Raw genomic sequence first — 14,748 nt, 5'->3', positions numbered from 1 at the left:
GAGTAAAATATAAATGAATAATTATATTGCTTAGTACTTCCAAAGGTTATTAAAATGGTGGTAAAAACACATCTTCATCTTTTCCCTGACTCAAAGTGAAAGCTTCTAGTAACTAGAAGTTTCATCACAAAGTGTAGTACAAGTCTCATTGTTTGAAGTAGATATTTTTTATTCCATTCAAGAATCTCTTATTTTTATTCTATTAAAAGTTTTATAAGGAATGGATATTGAATTTTATAAATGTTTTAGTGACATCTATCAAGATAATCATATGTTTTCCTTCTTGGATCTTTCAAGGTTACAAATTTTCTTATTGAACTCACTATCCTTATAGTCCCTGCATAGAACTACCTGATCATGGTATCATGTTACTTGACTATACTGCTGAATTTGCAATGTCAATTTCTTGTATAATTTTCTTCCCAAGTAATATTGTCTTATAATTTTCCTTTTATTAAATGCTCATTTGTCAAATTTTGGGATCAGGGTTATGCTAGCTTAGTGGTTGTCAACTCTGGCTGGTCATCAGAATCACCTCTAGTGACTTATTAAAATTTAGGTGCCTCAGCCCAATAGAAACTACTCTTCTCTAATTTATAAGTTCCTGTTTATATCTTTAATAGTGTAATACTTTTGCTTTCCTTTTATTCCTTACTCCATTGGTTGTTAGTTTACTAGCTTTGATCTTACTTCTTTAATAAAGTAAGAATACACATTTTCCTCTGAGTACACAACTAGTTGGATCCTATGGTGTTCTCATAATTGTTAGTTTCTAAACATGATGTAACTGTAACTTCATTTCCCTGTTGATTCAAGAGTTACTTATGAGAGAGCTTTAAAAGTTTCAAGTGATTTTTAAAAAGGGTTCATTTCTAATTTTGGTATTAATTTTTAGCTTTATTTCACAGTGGTCCAAGAACGTGACCTATGTAGATTTCACTTTTTGGAATTCAATGAAGTTTTCTTTGTGCATAATATGTAGTAAATTTATATGAAAATTCAATAAATATTTAAAAAGATATCGTCTACTGGTAATATGTTTTCAAGTTCAGCATTCAATATATAAATATTAAACTAAACTCAACAATTACATTGTTAATGTCTTCTGTGTCTTTATTTGATTATTTTTTTGTCTTCTTCATTTTTCAAGGACTGGGAGGAACTTTAGGGTTTCCTATCACTATCTCACTTTTTATTTTTCTCACTTTCGTTTTTAATCAAGTATGTTAAGTTGACCCATATGATTTTTGAAGCCTCCCATAATTCATTGTCCTACTAATTTCCAGTATAGAAAAATAAAGAGCCATATATGTCTCTGCTGTGTTACTTAATGCACAGAGGTGATAGGAGTTGCATCAATCTTCATTATGGGCTCTCCACATAATTTTTATAAGGTGAATCTCTCCTTATGTTTAATAATTCATACACTAAGCTTAACTTCTGCTTTCCTTTCTGTTTGCATTTGCACCACACCTTTAGGTTGTCTGTTTATTTATCTTTAAAGTTTCAGTTTATTCTTCACTTAAAGCTTAATTCATATGAAGGAAGAACAAGCAATTCTGCATTGACTTTGCGTTAGGGGTGGCTGCATGAACGTCTTCCACTGTTAAATCAATATATTCAAACAAACACCTTCCACATACAGCAAAATTAAATAGTTCTTTCCAGTAACGAAACTCAAAGATCATATATAGGAATATCTTGCATAATGAAGTTTTACTGATTGTTTTTTTCATTTTATTTACTTATTTATTTAGGCCAGGCTAAGCAGCTTGTGGGATCTTAGTTCCCTGACCAGGGATCAGACTCGGGTCTTGACAGTGAAAGCGCTGAGTCCTAACCACTGGACCGCCAGGGAATTCCTGAAGATACTACTGATTGTTTGATGTTACTATTCAGACATTATGAACAATTTTTACACAACTCTCAATCTTAGTGCTAAAAATCTAAACATCCATGTAGTTTTAGAATCTGTTTCTAAACAAATTATAGTAGTTATTCTAGCGTTTTTCAGCTAAGACAGTTAATCTACAGACTTTGCAGCTAAAAATTTGAAGGCAAGCCAGCTTAAAGAGTACCAATTTCAACACTTGATAGGCTGTTCACTCCAGAGGTCCCTAATTCACAATGTAATGTCACACACACCTAAACTCAAAAATTTCTAATCTTTCACAACACATTAACAACATTATTAAAACAAAACAAAACAAAACAAAACTAGGTTGTAATTACCAAAGATGTCACATAAGGCATGCAGTTTCAGGGAGACAGCCTGGATCAGGGAGCATTCTAACAAAAACCAACATGAATATAGAAGATAGGAATTTAAAATGTGTCAGATATTTAAATGCTTGATGATGACTCCGATTTGCTATTTCACTCTGTCTCATATTTAGGATGTATGAAAAGCACAATCATCCCACCCATATCAGCATGTGAAATGTTAAATCCACCCACAAGAGGGTCAAAGCCTCCCCTAATTCCATATTCTGCTATCTTTTAGTTGTACAGAAAAGTAAACAGTAGCACATCATTTTACATCTTAAAATATCACTTAAAATTCTGTACATATCTGTCTGGAAATGTGTCATTTCCAGTTCTATTTTGGGCCTAGTTTTAACATTTGCAGGTGTAGATTTGGCAAACAGCCGTACTCTAGGGCACTTTTTGCTGCTCCTTCCACTGAATTGACCTCCCTCTTGGGCACTGAGGGTGTTTTGTTGTTGGTTACAATGGGGAGGTGGAACCAGGTGCCTGGCTGGGACCTATCTTTCTGCTTTTCATCCTTTGGAATAACTTTAATTTAGTTGCATTTATTTTTGATTACAGCACATAATTGAGTTTAGTTTTTGGCCAAGTCTCAGTCCTTTGCTTCTAGTAGGCAAATATGTTCTAGTTATATATTTTTGGTAAAAATAAAATATGTGATCTTTTATCCTTTTACTATATTTTATTTTTATTTATTTATTTTTTACTTGTTACTTTTTGTTTGTGGCCATGCTGTGCAGCATGTGGGATCTTAGTTCTCTGATCAGGGATCGAACCCTCACCCACCCTGCATCGGAAGTGCAGAGTCTTAACCACTGGACCATCAGGGAAGTCCCTTTTACTATATTTTATGTGTTTCCTCTTGATTTCTTTTTCATTGAATTTTCCTATTTTGGAATATGATTTCTGTGTTCTTTTCCCCCTGGAACATTGGAAACTACTTTTAAAAGCTCTAGGAAGTATTTTAAGTGATTAAACGTCCCTAAACATTTACTTTGGGTTCCTCAAGAAGCTATTTTGGTTACTAAAAATCTTAAGCCTCTATATTACCAAAGTTTCACTGTTAGTCCATTGGCTCTGTTAAATATTTTCTTAAGGCTATGTAGTATACATTTTCCAAAAGTTACTTGTATATCTTGAAGTAAATGGCATTCAAAACTATACAGCAGAAACTAACACACCATTGTAAAGCAATTATACCCCAATAAAGATGTTAAAAAAGAAACAACTATATTACCAATTCTTGACTGCTATGTTCAGGTTACCATTTATCTTGCAGAAGACTTTCAGATGTACCTTCTTTATTCATTTATTTTTGGACTGCTTATATTCTTGTTTTCAGTTCTTCTATTTGCCTAAAATTACTGTGGGTGGTTTCTACCTTGCTGTCTCACTGTTTCCTTGGAAGCTGTTAAAATCTTCCAAGAGCTTGAGCTGGAGAGCTCACAATGAAGCAAGTAAATATTAAAAGCCCAGTGATTCAGAAGGATGAGTAGGTGGAGAAAGCATGTAGGCTGTAGGCAGTCTAAACAGGGATCTTCGTCTCTGCCTGGTTTCTCTGGGTTTGTTGAGTCTGCAGAATCAGGGACCCTTATTCCATATCTGTCTTTACTGGGAGCAAAGCATCGCCTGTGTCAGGCTGCCTCTCTTTAGTTTCTGGTGCTGTGACTGGGGACTGTTCTGTCTCAGTGAGTTGGGGGTCCTCATCTTCAGGAGTGTGTTTCCTGATGAATAACCCTTGTATTTGGTGTCACCAGCACCAGAGGCAACATCCCCAAAGGTTGCTGCCTCCGTGTCTCTTTTGATGGTGTGTCCTTCCAGTCTCAGTCCCACCTCCAAGTAGGGTCCTGTGTGTGACCCAGCTCTTCTAAAGGAGTAGAACCTTTCTTCCACTCCCTGCTTATTTCTCCAGCCCTCATGAGTCAAAATAAAGATACCGTGTCTCTCCTAAGAAATCTGGGCAACTACTTATACACTCTGGAGTTTTAGTTAAGTATTGACTGGCTATATGGACAAGAAGGTGATTTTGTTCAATCTGAATGGCTATTTATTGCACAGGTCTGAATAATTACACGCTTTTAAAGGCCTTCTGCCAAGGGGTTATCTGAGAGAGGCATATGGCTCATTTTTCATGAATGGTAAATCCATTTTTAGCAGATTTACCTCTGATTCTTAGGCCTGAAACTGACCTAGTAAGCTCTGCATGTATTATCCTGGTTGGGAAATTGCTTAGTAGGAAAGCTGAGCAACCCCGGGAGTTAGGATGGGTCATCGGCCACTATAGGCACATCACTGAGTCACTGTGGTCCTCAGTTTCCTCCTTTGGAAGATGGGAATAACACCACCTGTCCTGCCCCGCACAGCATGGGGCTTTGTGAGGAACACATGAGATAATATAGGAGGAGAGAGTGGGCCAGGAAGAGCGAAGCAGGCCACAGGAACAAGCTTGCTCTGCTCATATTCCTGGAGATGAGGGGAGCAGAAGTTTCCTTCTCAAAGATCTTACTCCTCTAAGAGAAAAATGTTTCAGCTAAAAAAGAAATAAATAGGCAGTCTGTTTCATCTTTACCATTCATTCATTCATTCATTCAACACAAGTCAATAAGACCCATTCCTCCCTTCATGGAGCTTATGTTGCAGGAGCAGAGACAGGCAATATACAAGTACAAAAGCAAGATAAGTGATAGGCATCATTAAGAAAAGTGGGAGAAAGAGCCAAATCCAAAGGAGAAGTTGTTGTTCAATGGGTACGAAGCTTCTGTGATACAGGACAAGTAAGTTCTAGAGACCTGCCCTTTCACACAGTTCCTGGAACAATTCTGTACTGTGCCCTTGAACATTTGTTAAAAGGGTAGATCTCTAAATACAGAATTACTAGGGTTTCCCCTAAAACTAATATAATATTATAAGTCAACTTTACTTCAGTAAGTAAAAATAAAATAAAATTTTATTTAGGGGAAAAAATAGAAAAAAGGATCGATCTCATTTAAGCATTCTTACCATAAAAAAGAGGGCGATATGACACTTTCTGAGGTAATGGATATGTTTATCACCTTGATTGTGGTGATGGTTTCACAGGTATATGCATATGTCCAAACTCATTAAATTATATATACTAAATAAGTACAATGGTTTTCTTTGAATAGCAATTGTAACTCAAAAAAGCTGTTAAAAAGAAAAGAAAAGTGGAAAAGAAAAGACCCAGAAAAGGACCGGATGGAAGAGGCATTATAGCTGCTTTTTTAGATAACATGGTCAGGAAAGAACAATTTTTTTTACTCTGGAGAATTAAAATCTTTAAAAACTGCCTAGTAAGAGCATAATGTTTGAAATTTCCAAAAAGACCGTTATATACCTTTTCCTTTTTGTGTTTTATAACAGCATTTTGAGGCACACCGTCTAGATATGATCTAGATTTGAGAAGTAGCCACAAGGAATCTGAGACCCAACTGGAAAAAAATTTCAAAATAGTGAATGTACGTACCCATTTCATGTCTGGTGCTGCCCACGCCCAGGCCATATGTCTCTAAAACATCCTTTACTGTTTTCATAGATTCATCGTACTTGGCTGCCAGGCCAAGGAAGTTATAGGAACCCATATTGATGACATCTTTGATGATTCTTCCAGTAAACCTGCAGAGAGAAGGGCAGGTGAACACAAAGGGTTTTCTCATTTAATATCATCCTAGTGCTCCAAAAAAGACTCTCACAAAGAGACCTTGGGTTTGGCCCAAGTCACATCTTTTCTTTTTGATTTGCCTTGTTGTCACCACAAAATGATTTGTCCTTAGAGGAGAGTCACCTCATAATGAACCTGGGCAGAGCATTGGGAAAAGGTTTCCAGGCCATGGAGTATTACTCAGCCCTGATTTGTCTTGGGTGCTTGCTTTCGTGACACCTGTGCTCTGGTTTAAATTTCAGCAAGGACTTTCTAAATCAGAAAGAGCCATGGTCATCACTGGCTCCCTCAGCAGGAAGTAGGAGGGTACAATTTGTCAATAAAGCTGAAAAGGACTCTTCCCGGCTGGCTCTGTGTATCCTGCACCTTCTGCCACTGATTCCTCTTTAATCGCAATACAAGTAAGCTGCCCTTGGCAACTTAAGTATTGTGACTTCTCCCATTGGCATCATGAGAGCTTGCAAAGGACTGAATGATGGAAGAGCAGCTGTTCTATTGCTTTGTGTTTTTTTTCAGATCTGTGATCTGGTGCCCATGCTAGAATTTCCTTGAAAGCATTTCTTTCAACCAAGCCCCTCCAGGTGGCCGCCTCACCTAAACGTCCAGTTGTAGTCATCTGACACCCTCTCCATCACATCAAACAGAGGCCCAGGGGCACTGCAGATGGGCCGGTTCCAGTTGTCTCTGATTCTCATGTAAAGGTTTCGTGTATAAAAATTCTCAAAGCTTTGATACAGCGGCACAAAATCCTGTAATAACAGAGGCAGAAGTTTACCTTTGGTCTCTCGCTTTTTGTAGTTCATTTGCAATTGAGCACAAAAAGACACGGAGGAACCATGAAAATATTCCATCTGCAAATATTTTGAGAAAGGTTCTTGGGTAAGGGGTTGGGTGGGGTCCACAAATAACTCTGTGAGTCCTCCACCTCCAAAGAACTTACATTTTAGTGGGGGAGGTAAAACCTGTGGCAAATAAAAGTAACAAAAATGACAGCAAAATACAAATCCCCAAATGAGTGCTGGAGACAACGAATCCCAGTGTTCCTGAGAGGGAGAATTGAGCTTGGGAACCTTCTTAGAATTCAAGAATAATGCCATTTCCCACAACGGGGATGGACCTGGAGATGATCATACTAAGTGAAGTAAGGCAGACAGAGAAAGACAAATACCATATGATATTCCTTATATGCTGAATCTAGAAAAAAAAAAAGACACAAATGAACGTATTTACAAAACAGAAACAGACTCACAGACTTAGAGAACTAACTTACAGTTACCAGGGGGAAGGATTGGGGGGAGGGATAGATTGGGAGTTTGGGAGTGACATGTACTCTCTGCTATATTTAAAATAGATAACCAACAAGGACCAACTGTATAGCACAGGGAACTCTGCTCAATACTCTGTAATAAGCTAAGTGGGAAAAGAATTTGAAAAACAACAGATATATGTATATGTATAAAACTGAATCACTTTGCTGTATACCCAAAACTAACACTACATTGTTAATCAACCATACTCCAGTATGAAATAAAAATAAAAAAAGATCTGGTCCAGAGAAGAAGGCCTGCTTTGAGGGTACAGTTCTCCTATTCCTCTGCACAGGTGAGCTTCCTGCCTCTGTGTGGGTGTATTTTCACCCCAACCCATTCCTTTGAGCACCAGTGAGGTTTCTTCAGGAGCAGTCAATGCCTTCCAAGGGTCACTGTCTTCTAGTCTCAGGTAAGCCTCCCACAGTTTTGTAACTATACCAAAAAATGAAACTGGACTAGATATTGCAAAAACAGAAGCACTGCAATGGGGTATATCCTTATCTAGTTGTAGATTTAACTCGTCACATGACCAACTCACTATATTTTTCTTCCTGACACAAAAGGCTAAGTGTGAAAGTGAACCCCAGGCCACAAGGACACAATCATTTTTGGGAGCAGGATATAGGAGGGTTGAACAAAACCTAATAATGCAGCCACAAAAATGCCTTTGTTTCTCCTACAATATGACACTCTTTCTTTATCCACTGTTAAGCTTGTAGGGTACCTTATCATTTTCCAAGTGTTATAGATATAGCAATCCTACTTTTATAGACAATTCAACAGAAAGTCAGAAACTCTGAGTGGACAGATTGGGATTTGTACCCAGTTCTATAACCAATGCTCTTTTGAATAAATCATGCTGCAGGGATAGGTACTTAAAAGGGATTGAAGAGAACATATCCATGGCACATTGTAAAAAATACTACCAAATTAGGAAAAATACTACCAAATTTGTCCCTTCTTTTTTTGGTTTAACTACTTGCCCATTCAGTAGCAAATAGAATCATGGATTTGTAGAGAGAGAAAGAATCATTACCAATCGTACTTTTTCATTTGTGCCTACATTGATGCTTCTGTTCTCACCTAATATTTCTTTTTTATCATTATTTCCTCTTGAGAAACAGTTGTTTCTCCTACCAGGGTTGAGATCAGAATAGTAATAAAATATGTTTGTGTTTTCCCTTTTGTTGGGAAGGGTAACTGTAGTGTAGACAGTTCTTTGAAGTATGAGAAACACAAAGTAAGGATAGCTAAATTTAATTTTTCTAATTAAGAAATTAGAGGAAGGTTGAATAAAGATAGCAGATTCAGTGCTTGTATGTATTCTACCAATCATCTAAAAGCTCTGTGAAATGACAAAAAGTAGATACTTAAAAACCAAAATAAATTTATAAATCATCAATGAATCAGAAATATTGAAGGATCACAAAAGATAGAACATAAATAAGATCTGCTCAATGCAGAAATAAGACCACAGGAAACCGTAGCCCTAAAACATTTGCAGAGAAGACTGGTATGGACATACACTAACTGTAGGGATCCTTAAAGCCAAGAGTCGATAACTACAAGAAGTTGATACCCTGGGTGATTAATGAAGCAATATCTCTTTGTTCTTCTTTTATTGGGTTAATAAGTAAGAAGCAGTTGCATTGTCCACAGCACAAAGCACTGTAATGGGCAGCAAGAACTGACTGGAAGAACAAGGCCCCACTGTAGAGAGGTGGGGAGACCACACGGCAAGAACACAAGCCCCTGGTCCAGGCAACACATTCCATTTTCTTTCTACAATCACTCAAGACAGGTGAATGTGTAAGCAAATAAGGATTCCTAAATTAAAAAATGAGCGTAAAACAAAATGTCATCACTATTACAGGAAAACTAGCACAATAAGAGGCACCAAATTCAATAAGCAGAACTGACATTTAGTGAAAAGACTTCATAGAGCAAACAGAAAAAGAATTTAAAAATATGTAAGTAACGTGTTTAGAAAGACACAACGAAACAATGGATCCTTTTAAAGAATTAAACGTTCAAAAGTACAATGAACACAGCTGAGAAGTAAATTAATAAACTAGCATAGTCAGTTGACTAATCATTCCAGGACAGAGAAAAGAAAATATGAAGGAAAAGTCAAGAGATATGCAGGGCAGATTCAGAAGGTCCAATATCTCCCTAGAAGGATTTGCAAGATTGAAGGAAGGAGGAGAAGGAGGAGAGGAGGTGAAAGAGGAGGAAAAGGAAGTTTAAAAAAAGGAGGAGGTGGAGGGGCAAGTTCCAGAGAGGAAGGAAGTTTTGAATCCTAAGACGTAAATAGCTATCAGGTCCTGAATAGAGCAAATAAGGAAAAACCCATGCCAAGCTACATCCTGGTTAAATTTCAGAAGTCAAAGGGAAGAATCTCAAAAGGCATCAGAAAAGGGAGAAAGGCAGTTTATAGACAAGGGAATATGAATTAGACTGCTTCGGACTTTTCTTAGGTGACAATGGTGGAAAAGAGTATGAGGGAAAATTATTTTGAACTTAAAATCCTATAATCAGCCAAACCAGCAAACAAATGTGAAAATCCAGGTAAAAACTTTCCAATATATGTAAGAAGTCTTGAGTTTAATTCCCTTTTCTATAATAATTGAGCATGTACCTCAATAATACAATGAAATAACTATGGAGGAAGACAGATGCCAGAAAAAATAGTGAGTGAAGAAACTGATGGAAGATGGTTTAGCCCAAGTAGTGTTATATTTGTAGTATAAAGAAACAGAAACTAAAAATTCACAAATAAACGACAACATGGAGAATGGGTATGTGGGAGAAAGAAAGTGCAACTTTATTAAATTCTTCTCCTGGTCAGGGGAAGACTCTAGTTACTAAATAATGGTAACTAAATTGTAAATATATGTGTTAAATATTCGAAGAGGACCATTAAAAAACCAGTGAGGGATATATTATATATAACTACCTAACAGGGACAAGGAGCAAAAAGGGAGGGGGAAGGGTAAGCTGTGAAAAAGTGAGAGAGTAGCAGGGACATATATACACTACCAAATGTAAAATAGATAGCTAGTGAGAAGCAGTCGCATAGCACAGGGAGATCAGCTCGGTGCTTTGTGACCACCTAGAGGGGTGGGATAGGGAGGATGGGAGGGAGGGAGACACAAGAAGGAAGAGATATGGGAACATATGTGTATGTATAACTGATTCACTTTGTTATAAAGCAGAAACTAGCACACCATTAAAAAAATAAAGTTGTACTAGTTTCAGGCTTACAGCAAAGTGATTCAGTTATACATATATATATATATTCTTCTCAGATTATAGGTTATGACAAGGTATTGAATATAGTTCCCTGTGCTATCGTAGGTCCTTATTATTTATCTATTTTGTATATAGTAGTGTGTATCTGTTAATCCCAGCCTCCTAATTTATCCCTCACCGGTTCTTTCCCCTTTGATAACCATAAGTCTGTTTCTATGTCTGTGAGTCTATTTCTATTTTGTAAATAAGTTCATTTGTATCATTTGTTTAGATGCCACATATAACTGATATTGTATGATATTTGTCTTTCTCTGTCTGACTTACTTCACTTAGTGTGACAATCTCTAGGTCCATCCATGCTGCAAATGGCATGGTTTCCTTCTTTCTTATAGCTGAGTAATCCTAACTCCATCTCTTAAACCTCTCTTGGCCTCGCCTATTATCACCATCCCTATTATCACTACCCTGGTCCCAGCCCAAGGGCTCATCTAGATTTTTTTTCAAACTGGACTTCTGCCTCAGCCTCTTAACTGGTTTTTTTGGCCCCTATATTGTCCTGTAAATCCATTTTTTATAGGGCAGGGAACATGATCTTTCTAATCTGCAAATCTGCATTCCTCTGCCTGAAATCCTTCAATGCCTTCTCATTGTTCTAATAAATGCCCATGGCTTATAAAAACCCATTATAGTATGGTCCCTGCTTGCCTCTCAAGCAATCTTTCTCCCCATATGCTCCCACTCTCACTCGTAACACTCTGGTCATTAGAATTCATTGGTTCCTTAAATGTACAATGCTTTCTCTGACCTCTGGGCCACTTTGCATCACATTTCCTCTCCCTGAAGACTCCTTCCAGCTCATCTTGCCTCACCCTTTGCCTTACTACTTACTCTTTAGCCCTTAGATGTCAATTTAACTTTCTCTTCCTCCCAGAAGTCTTCCCTGAACACCAAGTTCAGGTTAAATGTTTCTCTTCTTTGCTTCCTTGATGTCATCTACTTACCTCTATGGTACCTCTTGTCAAATTCCATTGGAACCGCTTTTTTTTTTATGGTTAGCTCTCTGAAAGCAGGAACCATTATCTGCCTTAGTTATTCCTATATTCCAAGACTGTAATACAGTGCCTGGCACAAGATACATGCTCCAAACAAACCTGACTTGATTAGTGAGTTAATGAATGCTTTGACACAAGCAGTGCCCTCTTCAGAGAGTGTCTTCCTTCTCACCCTTGCTCACTAGAAAAACTCCTGCTCACCATGCAAGCCCCAATATCATGCCTTCCTGACTCCTTAAGAGAATCACAGGGCACAGATCCCTGTTTCCTTTGTCACCTTCTGCCCCATCATCACTTTTTATCATTTGTTTTGCTGGTGAGTCTGTTTTGCACACCAGACTTCAAATTCTCTCATGGAAGGACCTATAGCTTCTTCTCTATTAGCCTCCATTACTTGGTAGAGAGCATATACTCAAATACTTGCTAAAGGTAGGAGAGAGTACAATAATAAAGCTGGGCCTGATTTTCTTCTGAAGGTGATATGCTTGACTTAAGGTAATTGCAAAATAAGTGTTCTACATGATTTGTTCATGGTTATGTTACTGTAACAAGAGTTTAGCTTACCATGGGTACTAGTCACTAAGTTACAAGATTTGAAGTTCTCTCATTACATTGAAGTTCATGCCTTACCTATGTTCTTTGCTCAGCTGTATTCAAGGCTCCATCATGTGGAATAATCTATGGCCACAATCGTATATTCCAAAGCAAGTTTTAGGAAAAAGAGGTTCATGGCATCATAAATCATTTGAACCAACTTTGGAAAACATGTTAAAAGGATGCAGGCTGCTCACAGGTCTCTTAATATTTTCCAGGTTGTCCTGTTAGCTCTATGTGAAAAGGGGATGATGTAGATTTTTATAGGTTAATTATTGAAAGTATCTAGATCAGTGGTTCTACACAGCGTGATTTTGCACTCTGTGAGGAATTTGGCAATGTCTGGAGGCATTTTTCATTGTCACAAGTATGTGGGAGAGTGCTAATTACATCTAGTGGGTAAAGGTCAGGGATGCTGTTAAAATTTCTACAATGCACAGGGCAGCCTCCCATATCAAAGAATTATCCAGTCTGAAATGTCAGTAGTGCCAGAGTTGAGAAACTCTGACCTAGATGAAATAAAAGTCCCACATTTCACTCAAACACTCTTTCCTCTTCCAGGATAGAACATAAATAATACTCAACTGCCACCTAGAAGACCAGAATAAAGTTCCACTCACGTGTTGTCACTCTTATATTTTGATTTTTCACCTTTAAAATGCTATTTTAATATCTATATCATGGGATTGTTATAAAAATTAAATATGATAATGTACAAGAAAACCTTTAGTTCAGTCTGGCAAATAGTAGTTGCTCAATAAATGTTTGTAAAAAACAAGTGCGTGAATACACAGGGAATGTTTGGGGGTTTATGGGGTGCAGGGGAATAGAATTTACCCTGGATAGTTCCTGAGTGTATCGCTCTTTTTAGGATCTGTACACACATCACCACTTGTGAGAACACTTTACAGAAGAATTGGCATTGACAAAGACCCAGGGAGGTGTTCATACGTACCTTTTGCTTTTCTCTCTCTATGGCTGCATTGCATTTTTCTATTCCCCAGTTTCTCAAAAAATCTCTGAGATAGCCAAACAGCGTTCCAATTCCATATCCCAAGTAAGTGAAAACCATAACATGTAGAGGTGCTTCCTCAAAGGATTCAACCATTGGCTTATAAAAATTTGAATTTCCATTTTGCTGAAAAGACAAAAGGAAGTGGAAAATGACTACTCTTCCATTACAATAAACTATGATATTAAAAATTTTGGACTTTCGACCTTTTACATTTCAAAGAACATATTTAAGATTTGAAAAACTGCTTGGAGAAAATTGGAAACTGATCATTGAAGAGGGTAATCAGCAACATACATTTTATTTCACAAATCCTAATGAAATAATTAATTCAGGAAAAAATTCTCAACAGATTCTAAATCCATTAAGTGAAAGATTAATAAGCAATAGGGCTTTTGCAAGATGCCAAAGTATAACCCTATTAGTTACTCCCCAAACACAAACTTGAGGTTACACCTCAGCCAGGTGATCAAATTATATCACAGATGTTAGAACAACTCACCACTCTAGGCTCTTGTCGTGATGTAATATTTAATACACTGATGACATATTTAACCTGAATTTAGTCAAGCTCTAATATCTGACTTCCATTTTACAAGAAATATCAGGTAAATGACTTCATGAGGAAACAGATAATCCACAATGTGGGACTTTTTATATGACAATTGGCTTGGTCTTTAAAAGCAAAACATAAACAAGTGGGACTACATCAAACCAAAAAACTTTTGCACAGCAAAAGAAATGATCAATGAAATGAAAATGCAACCTACAGAATGAGAAAAAAATATTTGCAAACCATATATCTGATAATAGGTTAATACCCAAAATATATAAGGAACTCATACAAGTAAAAAACAAATAATCCAATTAAAAATGGGAGGAGAACCTGAATAGACATTTTCCCAAAGAAGACATCCAAGTGGCTAACAGTTATATGAAAAGGTGCTCAACATCACTAATCATCAGGGAATGCAAATTAAAATCACAATTAGATATCACCTGACACCTGCTAGCCTGGCTATTACCAAAAAAAAGAGAGATAACAAATGTTGGTGAGGATATGGAGAAAAGGGAGCCCTTGTGGACTGCTAGTGGGAATGTAAACTGGTACAATCATTATGGAAAACTGTATGAAGTTTCCTCCAAAAATTAAAACAGTTACCATATGACCCAGCAATCCCACTTTTGGGCATATATTCATAGGAAATGAAATCAGTATCTTGAAGAGATATTTGCACTTCCGTGTTCACTGCAGCATTATTCACAGCAGCTAAGATACAGAAATGATCTAAGTGTGTACTGACGGATGAATGGATAAAGAAAATGTGGGTTTTGTACACACACATGAATCTTATTCAGCCACACACACACACAAAATTCAGTCATTTGTAAAACATAGATGAACCTAGAGTATGTTATGCTAAGTGAAACAAGCCAGACTCAAGAAGCCAAATACTGCCTTATCTCACTTATATGTGAAATCTAAAAAAGCTGAACTCACAGAAACAGAGAGTAGACTGGTGATTACCAGACAGTGGGTGGGGAAAACAGGGAGGTGTTGGTCAAAGGGTACAAGCCTTC

The 14,748-nt window shown here is 37.2% G+C and overlaps 1 protein-coding gene across 3 annotated transcripts in view; it reads right to left on the bottom strand.

Moving 5' to 3' along the window:
- SPTLC3 (serine palmitoyltransferase long chain base subunit 3) overlaps positions 1-14,748 on the bottom strand; it is a 125,840-nt gene that overhangs the window by 90,731 nt on the left and 20,361 nt on the right. For all 3 annotated transcript variants that reach the window (XM_032603781.1, XM_032603783.1, XM_032603782.1), the window contains 3 exons: positions 13,111-13,293; positions 6,542-6,696; positions 5,753-5,901 (listed from right to left, as the gene is read on the bottom strand). In XM_032603781.1, coding sequence (XP_032459672.1) covers positions 5,753-5,901; positions 6,542-6,696; positions 13,111-13,293 — 487 coding nt within the window. The remainder of the gene's footprint in view (positions 1-5,752; positions 5,902-6,541; positions 6,697-13,110; positions 13,294-14,748) is intronic.

The sequence above is a fragment of the Phocoena sinus genome, chromosome 15 (assembly GCF_008692025.1).
Source record: "Phocoena sinus isolate mPhoSin1 chromosome 15, mPhoSin1.pri, whole genome shotgun sequence".
Taxonomy (NCBI): Eukaryota; Metazoa; Chordata; class Mammalia; order Artiodactyla; family Phocoenidae; genus Phocoena; species Phocoena sinus.
Note: the sequence above shows the minus strand (reverse complement) of the source record. Positions and strands in the feature narration are given on the sequence as shown.